General features: G+C 49.4%; 1 protein-coding gene across 1 annotated transcript in view; it reads left to right on the forward strand.

The window, feature by feature from the left end:
* LOC134476336 (uncharacterized) overlaps window positions 1–13,908 on the forward strand; it is a 35,106-nt gene extending 21,198 nt beyond the window's left edge. Inside the window, exons 2-3 of the mRNA XM_063249777.1 lie at window positions 13,037–13,196; window positions 13,782–13,908. Coding sequence (XP_063105847.1) covers window positions 13,037–13,196; window positions 13,782–13,866 — 245 coding nt within the window. The 3' untranslated portion in view covers window positions 13,867–13,908. The remainder of the gene's footprint in view (window positions 1–13,036; window positions 13,197–13,781) is intronic.
* Window positions 13,909–14,565: the final 657 nt, after the last annotated feature.

Raw genomic sequence — 14,565 nt, forward strand, 5'->3', positions numbered from 1 at the left:
TTGGATTCTCTCAGCCCAGTTCGTTCCTGAGTCAGCAGAGCATATCTCTACTGGTTCGTATCTCCTTAGTCCGCATCATTCCTGGCCTCTGAGCCGAGCCTTTAGAGAGCGTTCAGTAGCTGCTGTTGTCTGTCCGCCATGTTCTGCCGGGTTCCAGCAAGAACAATCTTAACCCAACAAGAATTTTTCAAATTTCCCTAGATCACAAACTCTGTGGATCCTTCCTGCTTTTATCCTGAATCCCATCATCTATGTCCCACAACCTAAGAATCCCTTACATTTTAAATCCATGCAGTGGATAGCTATTGTCTCTTTTCTAAGGCCTAGGCTGAGAACTGGACACTAAGGATATAGTTGTTAATAAAACTGTCTGTGACTTCCTGGGGTTGCCAGGAGAGTGAGAGAGGAGATTGCTACTAAATGTATAATACATATTTCAATAGAAACAAGAGTTAGGAAAAGAAAAGTACACTTAACACGCTTCCATCTAACTGGCTGTTTGTTTGTTCATTTGTCTGATTCGGGGCATCCATTCTTCCCCAGATGCTTATCATTTATTTGGCATTAGGCCAGGTACTAGAAAGTCAAACATACAAATGACCTTGGGACTTTTCTAAAGCCCACACAGACTGGTAGGTGGGAGGAAATAGATAACTAGCTACCAATGGTGCAGAGAGGGTGTCCTAGAACAAAGAGGTATTTGTTCACCAGGGGACCAGAGGACAAAATAACCACTCTACTTTAGGGGAGCTTTAGACTTCCTGGGGGAGCTATCATTTGACCAGGACTTGAAGGATGGATAGTAGTTTGGCAGGTGGAGGAGGAGGTATGATTGGCAGGCAGTCAGAAGTGCTACCAGTAAGATTTGGGGCCTAAATGGTTTGGAACGGGATTGCTGGTGGCCAGAGTATGGGTAGAGAGAAGTGGCAGATGAGGTGGGGGTGGTTTCCCAGGCTTTAAGAAACTTCTCTGGAGAGGAGCCTGACAGGACAGCAATGCTTGCAACAGGTGTCAGGAAAGGGGCTAAGGCTGTAGGAGTCAGGATTGGAGAACACAAGGCTGGCTTGGGAAGAAAAAGTGCACATTTTTGGAGGCATTTGGAGCCCCCAAGCCCTGCACTTGATACCTGCTGGGGTGTGTTTGGCTTCTACAGAGAAGACTGTTGCCGCAGGGTAAACTCTCCCTGGTTGTCTGCACTTATCTCCCAGTGTGCTAATGAGCACAGTGTGCACAGAGGAGGCGATGCCAGAGCCTGTTATTTAGTGTTTGTGGAGTGGGTCTGCTGGGCCAGGTGGAGACGCTGCCAGTTAGAAGCAAGGATGCCCCTGTAGGGCCTGGCACCTGGCTCTGCTAGACCGCCACAAGCCAAGGACAAAAGCTGTGAGCTTAGAGCTCTGCTTGAGGAAGGTGAACATTTTGGGCTGGAGACCTGGAAGGAAGTGTTCTCCATAGGGCAAGTTTGTTCCCAGGAGTCCCTGAAACTGCAGGACAGATGCCAACGTGGCATGTGAGGTGGTGACTTTTGTATTTGACCCCAGGACCTTCCCCATTTGGGCTGCTAGACATGAAAGAATTCTTGCTATGTGTTTTAAATCCCCACCTGAGAGGAGATTAAAACAAAGCAAAGCAGAAATATGCCCTGTGTTGGAAAATAAAAGGATGGAACATGTGATAGGGTGAAATCTGGGCTGCTGACATAGACAAATACAGCATCATAAAGGGAATGGAGATTTTATTCTTATGTGATGATCTCCCAGTGAGAATGGGCCAGGTGTCCAGGCATTTCTGCTCCACGGGATTCTTAGGGACCCAGGCCCCATCTAACCTGCTGTTCGTCTTCCCTTAGAATAATAGCCTCAGAGCAGGGACAGGTGTGAGTCACAGACAGCCATGTTCCTCCTTGTGGGACAGGGAAAAGTGTACTAGCAGATCTATGGCTCAGCAAACCCCCACTTTCACAGGGCGCATCAACTTTGGTCCAGTTCCTCATCAAGGCCTTAGATGTCGGGAGTGTCTGCTCTTCCAGGCACTTCTGACCTCAGCTCTGAGCAGAACCTGCCTACAGTTGCATCCCTGGAGCTACTGATCTGGACTCCAGCTGCTCCAAAACTTGAAGATCCTTAAGGAAGAAATGCAGAGCTAGTGTTATTTGCTGCTCAGTTTTGGGATGTTTTCTCTGCAGCATGAATGTAGCAAAAGCTGGTTAATAAGAAGTTTGCATTGAGGGCAAGCAATTTTCTTTTAAGCAAGCATAAGTGAAGTGTAAAAATCAATTTCTTTCATATTTTATCGATCATTTAGCCAGATAGCTGCAAGAGAAGCTGGAAAGTATACTCTGGTTAAACCGTCATATTTCAGCTTTAAAGAAGGTTGATGAGTGGCAAATAAGCATTCCGTATACACTCATTAGTAATTAGATACACAGGTTAAATCCAAATGGATTCTACTGAACTCCCACTAAAGTGATAAGAATGAAAAAGGCTGATCATGTATTGGTGAGGCTGTAAGAACAACTGAAATTCACGAGTCACTTCTAGGAACGTGGAATGTTCTGTCACTTGGAAAAACAGCAGTGAAGTTCTAGAAGAATCGTATCCACATATTTACCCAAGAGAATTAAAATGTGAGTTGCACATGAATGTAGCTAGTATTTTGATCATAGTACTGTCTTAGTCTATTCAGGCTGTCACGACTAAGTACACTAGATTGAGTAACTTATAAACAATAGAGAAGCATTATTCACAATTCTGAAAGGAGTGAAGTCTGAGGTCAAGAACCTTGACCTGTCACACCCAGAACTATGCTGAAATGATTTAGGTGGGCATTTCTAACTCAAGTTGATACAGTCAATCAACTGTCTTAAGGCAGATTTGGTATCTGATATCTCTTTGTGCTGAGATCTCACATGCCAATGCTGTGTCCTCCCATGTAAAAGGCAAAAGACTAAATAGATTCCTTCAAGTCCTTTTACATAGGAGGAGAAAAGAGTGGAGTTCTGCTGACAGCTGGAAGTCTAATATGAAAGGTAGAGGAGGTGTTTAGATCACAGCCACGGACTTTGGGCAATATTCCTGGGGTCCCCATGGGAAGAGCTCTTCCTCTTGTACGACTAGAGGATAGGAACATTTTTTAAAGTGTCCAAAAGAGTGCCTTACTTCAGTTCCCCTTAGAAACTGAAACAAGAGCCAGGGGTAAACTACACCTGGAAGCTCACTGCTCCAAGCTCCAAATTCACACCAGGCGGTGGCAGAGTTTGGTGGCAGGACAGTTTGGTGGGTGGAGTCAGGAAAAAGAGGTCGCCTTTATTTTGAACTTGTGTCAAGACTCTCAGCACTGGATTCGTCTGCTCTTTCTCTGAGGCTGAGGCAAAGGGTCTCGAGGGGTCCAGCGTTCTATGCCTCCCACTGGAGCAAAGCCAACTGTCATTCCCTTGACTCTGGGTCATTTGCTTTGGCCAATGGATGGAAACCAATGTGACTTTTACAAAAGATTCACAAGCCGTTGTGCACCAGGGTTTGCTCTCTTATCCCTTATGCTATTTCATAAGGTTACCTTATGCCCATGGTAACCCGGGCAACTTCCCTTCTGGCAGGTCAGACTACTGAGGGAATGGAGGACAAGTAGAGAAGACCACAACCACACCATTGATGCCAGGCCTGACCACCTGCCCCCGCTGACTACTAACTACAGATATGTGTGTGAGCTTGGCCTGTGTCACTCAAGCCTGGCCCAGAGCCTCCATACTGGCTAGACAACCCAGAGCTTCATAAGAAATCATACATATTGTTTTAGACTATGACATCATGGGTTGCTTTGTTACACACATCAGCTGCCTGATACAGTGTTCCAAACTGCATCCTTGTCTCTGTCCTTCCAGCCATGAAGACATTCTAGCCAGTGTTGTCCCTGTCTTGGTCAATTTCCAACCTTCTGGACAGCAGGGATCAGAGAGGGCCTGGCCCTGTGCACACTGCGCATTCCTCTGGGGGAAAATGGAGGAAAGGCTGGCACAAAGTGCCTGCTCTGGAGGAAGCCAGAGCCATGAAGAAGCAGGGAAGTGGGGCGGACGTGTGTTCCACTTGGGGAAATGCACAACTTGATTACTACTCAACATTTGCAGTACCCAGATACTCTAATTAAGAGAAAAGGTCAATAGGTTAAATAAGTAACTTAATCAGAAAATTATGCAAAGTGCCACAAGTCAAACATATTACACAGCTCTTGAGATCGATATGGTATGCAAATCGATCACTGCAGATCAGGACAATTCAGCAACTGGAAGGTACAACTCAATCAGGCAGGCTCGGGAAACTCAGCCCAAGCTGGGAAGGCAGCTACCTGGCCTCACGGTGTATGGGGGACACTGGCTCCTGGGGAGATGACATGAGAGAAGAATACCATCTTCTGAGGCTCCAGAAGAGTCCCAGTGTCATTCATTTCTCATCTGCAAAGTGGTGCATGCTGGCATGGCATGAAGACTGGGCTTGTGGGGCCACAGGCCTGACTTGTATTCTGGTCCTCCATCTGCCGGGCATCGTGGCTTTGGGTGAGCTGCTAACACCCCTGAGCTTCGTTAACAAAGCTTCTCCTGTGTTGGGAGAGATGATTTGACCACTGAGGGGGTGGGGAAGAGAAAGGGAAAGAGAGAGACAGAGACAGAGACAGAGACAGAGACAGAGAGAGAGAGAGAGAGGCAGAGAGAATATGACTTAGGGTTTGTAGCCATGGGTCCAAGAGAGATTTTGTTTCTGTCTGCTTCTATCATTTTGCCAACATTGTGCAGACAGTATGTAGATTAGAGGCCAGTGTAGCTCATTTGATCCATTTAGGACAGTGACCCTCCACTGGGGCTGAGATCTGGCATGTCTTGAGACATTGTTGGCTTGTTACCCTGTGGGTGGGATGTGTGGCTGACATCTAGTGAGTAGAAGCCAAGAGTGCTCCTAAACATTCTAGAAGGCGCAGGACAAACTCCACTCCCCCAATAAACATTTAACCAGGCCACTGTGTCAGTAGTGCTGAGAAACTCTTGAGTTAGAGGGTTGAGTAGCTTATGAGAGACAGAGTGAGGCAATAGAACCAGAAAGTTTCCAGATCCCTACACAATTACCAGAGAACCTACCGACCATCCCCTACCAGGGCTTCAGGAAACTTGATGAATCCCTGATTCATCGTAACGTTCAGCAGAGGCTCCCTAAAATACCCTACTCTCAGCCTGTGAGCAGGAGGACTGCCAGCTGGGCTGTGGAGGGACCAGTGTTGAACAGCCTTTTCTGGCCTGGCCTGGCCCCGGTGGAGGAGCGGCCTCAGTGGGAGGCTGCCTTGGTCTAGCATTCCCTTCAGCCTGAAGGAATGTTGTAGAAATGACCCTTATTTGGGTTTGTTTTCGTTCTAAGAGTGGTGGGACTGCCTGGATTTTCCCAGGCTTTTCTGCTGCTCAAGGAAGGGAAGCGAGACCTTGGGGACCATCCAAGGCTTGGTGCGGAGGAAAGAGCACCCTCCCCCAACCTGAGGACCAGGGATAAGGCCGAGGATGTTCTGTTCCTCTGCTGGGACCTGTGCTGCTTCTTGGAAAGGAGAGGGAGTGGAACCTGGGAACCTCCACGAGTTCCCAAGCCCCTGAGTGGATGATCTATCTAGGAGTGAGGGGCTGAGTTAGGAGTTCAAGCAGTGAGCACAAGAGCCTGGAAGAGTTTGGTTCAGGGCTCCCTGGGGCAGAGACAGAATGCAAACTGAGCAGGGTACCTGGTGGGTGTGAGGCAGGGAAGGGACTCTGAGAAATCCCTTGCTATCTTCGGTCTCCTCTTGCTGAGCTCAGAGACCTCAGGCTTCTGAGGTCAGAGGGTAAAGACTGAGGGGAGGCCATGGGGTTCTGGTCTGGATAAAGAGGAGAAAGTAAGTTGGGGACAGATCAAGCATCTTCCCTTTTGCCCCATCTCATAAGCAAGAGCCATCATCTGGGGCCTTTCCTAGTCTTCCAGGCAAAGGCTGTTGGAAGTATCACAGAGTCTTGGCTATACAGCTGGCAAAACTAAGGCCCATAGTGGATATGATTTGCTCCAGACCACATAGTGGATCAATAGCCGAACCAACAATGGAGCTTACTCCTCTTCATTTTTATCGGTACCAAGGATCGAACTCACGACTGCCTGCTTGCAAGGCAGGTGCTTATGCCGCTGAGCTAAATCCCCAGCCCCGGAGCTTACTCTTCTAAGGCAAATCCAGTCCTGGAGCATGGCAGTCTCACAGTGTCTCCTGGTCACCCTCATTTGGAGCTTGCCCTGCAGCAAGTTTCTCCAACCTTTATTTTCCCACAGTTTCTTAGTTGCGGCCTCACAGAATCTGGAGAGCTCACGAGGAAGCTGATCGGGGTACCAATGAGCTTTGTGGTCATCTCAGGTTTAACAGGGATGTGCACACCCGTGTAGACAGACGTGGGGTCCCTCTGGGCTGCCTGCCAGGGTGTGAGTTCCTTGCCCAGCAGCCTCTGCCCACCTCCGAGGGAGAGGAAGAAGGGTAAGCCAGTGAGTTAGAGTGAGCAAATCTGAGGGAGAATCTTTCTGTAGCCTGATCTTGGCAGAGACCCCATTGTGTCTGTCATGCTCTATTAGTGAAGCTCAGTTGGTGGCTCTGGACCACTGTGGAGGGATGGAGGGTCACACGGGTGACTTGCCAGAGCCCTTTAGAGTGAATCACAGACACCAGCAAGGTTAAGGGGGAAAAGAGGTGCTTGTGCTGACTGGTGCCTCTGGCTTCTTACCCCTGAGAAGTCCATTCATTCCTTGAAACTCTTGGGGGAAGTCCTGGAGCAACTTAAATGGAGCTGGAGCTGGGACGCAGTGCCCGCCCCCGCCAGTGCCTCCATCTTCAAGTCCCCAGCCTCAGCCTAGAAGGAGTCCAAGTGTCTTTCAATTTTAAACTCCTCCAATGGATACCACCATTTGATTGTGGGTCAGAAACATCAGATCCTAGTCCTCATTTTAGAGGCTGTTCATAGATTTTTCTCCCCCACAAAGGCAGAACCTGGCTGGGGATTTCTGATCTAGTGCTCTTTTGTCCTCTACTGAAACCTTCCAAAGTGGGGAAAGAGAACTCCGGCATTCCTGCCTTCTGCTGCCTGTCCTGGGATCTGGCACCTGGGAGGAGCTGCACATTTGTACAGCAGGAGAAAGGGGGGGGGGGAGGGAAGAAGCTGAGAGGCAGGGCAGCAGTGGGAGGGCCACCTACCTTCTGCCAGCTGTGGCCCTGGCTCTCTGGAGATCTGGGAGGTCCCGTGGCAGGCGAGGAGATCCTACAGAGGTGGGAGACAATCCAAAGTGACTCCCCACCAGCGCCACTTTCCAGCATTTCCTGCTCTGCTCTCCTGATCTGCGCTTTGCCCTTGGCCCACCCCAGGATGGTCCTCAGTGCCTGCCCAGGGCTGGAGCCATTGTTTCCACAGTCTTTGCAGCATGGATGTCACTGGTGCTAGGAGGTAGGGACTCAGCCAGGCGGGAAGGTGCTGCAGGTAGGGGACAGAGAGGAGGTGGTGAAACCACTGCATATGTCTCAAATTCATTTCAAACTCACTTTTCTTCTGAAGTGGTTTTGCGGCAGTGTGATATCTGAAAAGGCAGCTAATGTAGGTGCTGTAAATAGTACGTCCACGGGCTATAATGGAGGCAGAGAGTGCTCAAAAGATGGATTAAGTGCCTACCATGGGCCTGGAAAAAAATCCTTTTGATCTCTCTCCACTGTACAATGCCCTATTACCTTGGTGGTTTGCATCAGCCAGAGAGAGGATGTTTCTTATTGTGATTGCTGCAAATTGGCACCTGTTTCCCAGAAAGTAGCTTTCCCCTGAATTAAGTAGAGTGCCTGCTCCATCCCTGGAGCTGAAGACCTCTTATTAGTGGGTAATGTCAGTGCCGAGCTGCCTCCTGACTGCGCCTGTCTTGGGTACCTGTGGCTGGCCACGCTCCCTGCCTCAGCCTCCCAGGTGCCGTGGCAGCCTGGGGCTCCTATCTGGAGCCTGCCTCTTCCACCCAGCAGAAATAAAAGTCTCTGATGGTTGTGGAGGATCTCAGAGTCATTTGGGAGGGGTTGTGCTGACCTTTGAATCCTATGTCTTTCTCTAATTTTGGGCTGTGTAGGTTTTCTCTTTAATTAATGAATTCATTCAACAAATCTATATTGAGTACCTGGTATGTTCCAAGCATTCTGAAGGGTGCTAGGGACATAGCTGTGGAGGACACCAAGTGCTCGCTCCATGAGGTTTGCAAAGTAAACATAGTCATCGTATATTTATCCACCCCAAATCAGGGCCACCCTGGGGATCCTTCCTGTTCCTCAGTATCTGCAGCCAACTGATCCCCAATCTTTTGCTCTCTTTCTCTCTCTGTGACCTCATAGCTATAAGAGTTTATCTGTCTACTTCTTTCTCACCTGCTTGTGCCAATGCCAGCATTGCTCACTCAGGTCTCTTACATTCCCCTCCTGTATTAGTCTCCCTCTCGGTACTATAACAAATTATCTAAACTCTGGCGGCTTCAAGCAACACCATTTTATTGTTTTATAGTTCTGAGGTCAGCAGTCTGGCACAGGGCTCAGCGGGCTGACCCTGAGCTGTCCACAGGCTGCCTTCCTTCCTGGAGGCTCTGGGGAACCTATTCCCTGGCCTTGCCAGCTCCTAGGAGCCTCCTGAATTCCTCAGCTCATTGCGCCTCGTTCCACCTTCAGAAGCACCCACGATGGTCTCGATCCTTCTTACACTGCGTGGCTCTCATCACTGCTTCTCCCTCCTTCTCTTATTAAGGGTGTTTCTGATTGCCCTGGGCCACTCCAGATAGTCTGGGCAGTCTCCTGATTGTAAGGCCACCTGATTAGCAACCTTAATTCTATCAGCATCTCTTTTTACCATCTTCTAACTCTTTTGCCACATAACCTAACACACTCATGGGATCTGGGGATCAGGACACTGGAGAAGGGCTTGCTTTGCCCATCTGACCTCCTAACTGGTTCTCCTGCCTTCACTCATTTCTCTCCCATCTAATTTCTAAATAGCAGGATTTTTAAAAACAACCCTTGTTAGATGATTTCCCTCTCTTGCCTGAAACCCTCTCAATGTTCTTGGGACAAGGTCCACCTTATTTACCTCACCCTACGGGCCCTTCCTGTCTCCCAACTTCGCCCCCTGCCTGCCTCGCTGACCTTGTTCACCAAGCCCCATTACACCTGCTCCTGCAGCACCTGAGGTCCTGCCTACCCTGCCACAGGACCCTGGAATGAGCTGTCCTTTTCCTCTGGCTCTTGTGCTTAGAGCTCAGGCTGAATGTCTCCTTGGAGAGAAGTTCTTGGTGAGATATCCAAAGTCTATATGCCAGTACTTCTCTCAGAGCCCTGAGCAGGGTATGTGATTCCTCGGCAGCTCCTTCTCAGTGTCTGTCCCAGATGGACTGCAGATTGTGATGGCAGGAACCCAGCTGCTCTGCCTGCACATTGGGAGTCCAAGGAATATCATTTGTTAGAAAAACAGCAAGATACAGAAGGATATGTATCCTCTATGTGCCCACAGCCATATATGTCTGTGCAAGCAGAAGGTTCAGGCAGGATCAAGTGTATCATAGGGGAGTACACTGGGGGAGACAAAAGGGTAACTTCTCCTTTTTACTTCATGCACATTTGATTGCTTAAAAAATCCTTTTTATTATTAATTCTTTTGTGACAAGCATGAGTAACCTTCTTTTGGTGGTGGTGGTACTGAAATGAACCAAGGACCTTGCACTGAGCTACAGTCCCCCATTTTTATTTTTTAATTTTGAGGCAGAGTCTTGCTAAATTGCCCAGGCTGGGGTTTAAACTTATGCTCATCTTGCCTTAGCTCCTAAAGTGCTGGAATTAAATGTTGTTTAAAAAAAATTAAAAATCAACAAAATTTTTTCCTCCAAGTGAACATGACCAGATGCCGTAGACATGAGTGGGGATATGTTTTGAAATGCCGTGCTTTCTGCACATTACTGAGACGTGTCCTGTGCATCTGTGCAGACCCTCAGCTCTACTCCATGGCTCCCCACTGCCCTCGGCAGGGCCAGGCCACAGGGTGGGAGAGGGGCAGCCTCATGTCAGAGTGGCCCCATCGCCCTCATGTTTTCCACCACAGCTCTTTCCTGCCTGGAGAACCAAGATGGACCACGGTGAGCCAGGGTGTATGGCGTGTAGATGTGTGGTGTGCATGGTGTGTGGCATAGGTATGTGTGTTTTGGTTTATGTGGTACATGTATGTGGTGTGTCCAGTGCACGGGTATTGTGCATGTGTGATGTGCTGTGGGAGTGTGCCTCGCGGTGTGTGTTCATGCCTTGCAGTATTTGGGTGTGGAGGTTGTGGCTGGTACGTGTGTGATGTGTGGCATGTATGTGTGTGTGGTGCATGGTAAACATGGTGTGTGTGTGTGTGGTATGTGTGTAGGGAGTTGTGAGTCACTGGAGCCACAAAGCCTGGCCTGACTCTCCAGCCTGTCCTTTGACACACACTACATGCAAGAAGCTAAGCACACCCTCTGCCACTTCTCCCTTGGGGTTCTTTGCCCATGGCTGTGCCCACAGGGAGCTCTCTGCCCTGCCTGTTTAGCTGCCAGCCATATACCCCTTCATTCCCAGGTCCACTGGTGAAGCGTCCACCTACCTTCCTGCCTTTCCTCTCCCTGGGCGAGCTGGGCCACCCTGCCTGGCAAGCTGCAGATGGTAAAGAGGGTGACCTCTGACTGCTCACTATCTGGTTCCTGACCCAAGCTTCAAGGCCCCTGCAGTCACTTTGAGCCAGTGAGGTAGGCCCTTTGCACCTCAGTGTCCCCATCTGTGACATTTCTTATGGCAACTGGGGGTGCCCGTGAATGGGGCGACTTATTTAAACTGCCTGTTCAGAGCCCAGGTATCGGAGGGTGGGCCTCAAGGCCATGAGGCACCATCTATGTGTCTGGTCTGCAGCGAGGTATCTGGGGCAGGGGGAGCCTTAAGAGGGAGCAGCATCTGAGCAGAGCTTTGGGGACCAGAAGCCATGCTGGCTGGTGGATGGCACCACACACACTCAGCCACGCAGGATGGGAGTCCAGGAAAGAGTGGGCGGATACAGTGAGGAGAAGAGAAAGTGCCCAGTAGCAGAGGCCCAGCCCCTGGCACAGGGCCAGCGCTCCACAGGGGGAGTGGGGGGCTCCCAGCCTCTGAGCTGCTTTAGTCCAAGCCATTTGGGTTTGGCGGAACACACAGCAGAGCCTAAAGAGGTGGCTGTGGATTTTCCTTTGAGCTCTCAGATGTCTTAAAATTGGTCCGAGTAATTTTTTCCCCTCAAATTGTTCAAAATGTTCTGTTTTTGGCCTGAGTGCTTGGGTTTCACATTGCCTCATGGAAAGGGTTCTGGGGCACACTTGGAGGTCTTGGGGAGCTTAGTGAGCCAGGGCACCCCATCCATTTATCCTGCTCCTCTGCCAAGCCTGGCCCAGGGCTGGAGGAGGAGGTGACTGGTGGGCACTAAATAGGCTCAGCGCCTGTGGGCAGCCTGGGCTGCTGGGAGCCCGGCCAGTTGCAGCCTGGTACCTGGCTCCTGGCTTCAAAAGCAGCTGCCCAGGAGGGAGGGACAGAGGCCTGGGCCTGGTTCGGTAGCTCTGTGGCTCTGACTGTGTTGGCTCTGGTTGTGACATCTGTGACAGGACAGTGATGTGGGTGCTGGATGCAGCAGCCATGGGAGGAAGGACGGCTCCACTGTGGAAAATCCTCTCACACTCCCTGCTTGTATAAGGACACGTCTCCCTCAGGACTCTTCTCATTTGTCCCAAGACAGTACCTGGGGCCTGGAGCTAAGTGCTGTTCTCCTAGAATTCATGGTGAATGCTCTCTTGGGGATATGCAGCCAGCAGCATGGCCAAGAGGGGAGCAGTCTTGGGGCCGGAAGTCACAGGGAAGAGAAGTGAGCTCACTCTGGGCCCACACAGCACTAGGTCTGTGGCAGTCACAGGTACATCTCAGGAGCGGCCTTTGCTCTTTCAGAGGTGAGGCAGTGTGGTGGATTGACAATTGGTGGGCACCCAGCTGAACTGAATTGGCGGGGTGTAGGGTGTGGAAGGCCCACCTGAGGATTGCTGCCAGCAGCATAAAAGGTGAAGAATAAATTGTGTAGTTGGTTCTCCTGTTGCTGTTGGCTCTCCTGGAGGAGCTTGCTGAGCTTCTTTCCTGATATGAAATTGGCTGTTCTGGGGGCACTCTGGTCCTTACCCTGAGCATCACTTCCTGACCCCAACTCGAATCCCTCAGGCTGCCAGTGCAGATCCTTCATCCTGCTGGTGCAGGCTTTCTAGCTTCCACCGCTGACCTTTGGGCCTTCCCAGGGCAAATGCTTGATACAGACTTGCATGAGGCATTGACATGGGCTCTAGATCTTCAGCTGGACTCATGCAGGATGCTGTTGTGGAATCTGTGCCCTTGGCTGGATAGTATATAGGGGACCCAGGGCGGTTACTGTCCCTTCTTGACACCCTCTTGTCTTCTGGTCCTGTCTGGTTCACATGAAGGCCCTCCATGCAGGCCTGGCCCTGCCTTGCAAACACAGAAAACTAAGAATGGCTATTTTGGGTGAACTAGCGATTTATTAAAAACATGCTGGCTGATGAGCAGAGCTGAGGCCACACTCCCACACAGTGATTCATTCTAAGATAAGCAAGGCCCACAGAAACATCTGCCCAACTACTACATTGATTTTAAATACTCAGTTTGCATTATAGTTGGCTCATATGAGGTATGATTGGAATATGCACTGAATGTTTACTTAACATTTTATTATAATAAAAGACACATTGCCATTCATCGCCTTCAAAGCATTTCCTCTGACTTCAGACACACTCACCCCATCATGCTTGCCATTTTCTGAAACAGTTCTAGAAGTCTCATTCATCAGTGTTACTAAAAGATATGATCAGAAATATGGTGAATGTTCCAGCTGTGTGACATCTAAGAGAAAGGCAGACTCCTGAAATCATGGCCATGTGTCCTTAACTTCCTTCTTCACCAGATCTGGCACTGTCTGACTTCCGGCTCTTCCCCAAGGTCAGAATGACCACAACAGGAAAGGATTCTGAGTCAATTCAAGACATGGAAGCAACTGTAACAGAGCAACTAAAGACCCTAAAGAAAGAGAACTTCCGGAACTGCTTCAGAAAGTGGGAAGAATGGTAAGTGTGTTTAAAGTGAAGGGGAATATTTTGGGGGGATTAATGGCACTATGGCTTTTATTGCAATAATTTTATTTTATTTTTTAAATTTTATTTTGAAGGTAGTACAAATGCAACAGCACAAGACAGAACAAAGCCAATTGAGACAATGAAGTGAAATTGGTACAGGATTTCACAGTAGGATACTGGGATGGTAGTAATAGGTACTATGGTATAACTCCTTAACTTTGCTATAGTTGTCCAGTCAATTAGGTACAGCAAAATCAAACCCAAAATAGAACATTATAAAACCAATTGAGAATACTGAATAGAGCAAAAAAAACATAACAAAACAAAACAGTGAAAACAACCTTTGCCTCCAAACAGAAGATAGAAGGAAATCCCCATATTTACTATACTGCATATGGTCATCCTCCCAAGAGATGCTGGCGCTTACCAAGAGGGCGGGTGAATAAGCTACCTGAGTCCCACCATGGTCGGATCTCAGGAATTCTCTAATTTTATTTTTTAAAAAATAAACATTCATCATATTTAATGTTGGCTAAAGTGGGAAGGACCACCTAACTGAACACTACATCTGCACAGGCTGCCCAGAGGGCATCGAGCTTCCTGTCGTGAGAGGTGCTGCCTGAGACTGAGTGGTCAAGCGTGGAAGCAGAGTTGGAGCTGAGCAGTGATGCTTGCCTGGTCAGTACGATTATTCCTGTGCCAAAGACTGGTCACCTCCTATGGAAGGAGGTGAAGAAGAGGAGGGAGGGCAGGCTGGGCCACGTGGGACCTGACCTTGGGTCTCTTTGTCGTTCTTCTTCCTGGACCCAAGTGACCTGGTGTGGGTTAAGGGTGCTGCTCCTTCTGGGGGACCCCCAAGAAGCAGTTGGACTCCCAGACCTGTGGCTTGGTGTATATGGAGTTGTAGAAGCCAACCTGGGGACTTCACAGGGTCCTGGGACCAGATGGAAAGTGTCAGCTGCAAACTGCTGCTCAGACACGGAGTAAACATTTGCTGGGTGGACGGATGACAGAATGATGCCATTTCATCTTGCTGTCAGCTAACAGCATGCTGCGTCTCAGGGAGCCTGTACCAGTGGCCCTTCAGGAAGCAGACCATGTCTAGAAGGTCACAGGGTCCTAGGCTCATGGAACTGAGGTCCCACTATGGTCACCCATCCCATTGCATCCTACATAGGCCTCTGTCCCGAGGCAGTGAGAGTGAACTCTGATTTCGGCTCTCTGTGGAAGGACATTTTTGGATTCAGACTTCCACAAGGGACAGAACAATCTCATTCCTAGTCCCACTGCCCTGGCCTGGCTCAGCAGGACTCATCCCCCGCTCTCCCTCCTCCCACCTTCTTCCTTCTGCCCACAGTTC

Source organism: Cavia porcellus, unplaced genomic scaffold, assembly GCF_034190915.1.
Source record: "Cavia porcellus strain 051 isolate PalLab524CR breed Dunkin Hartley unplaced genomic scaffold, mCavPor4.1 scaffold_6, whole genome shotgun sequence".
NCBI lineage: Eukaryota > Metazoa > Chordata > Mammalia > Rodentia > Caviidae > Cavia > Cavia porcellus.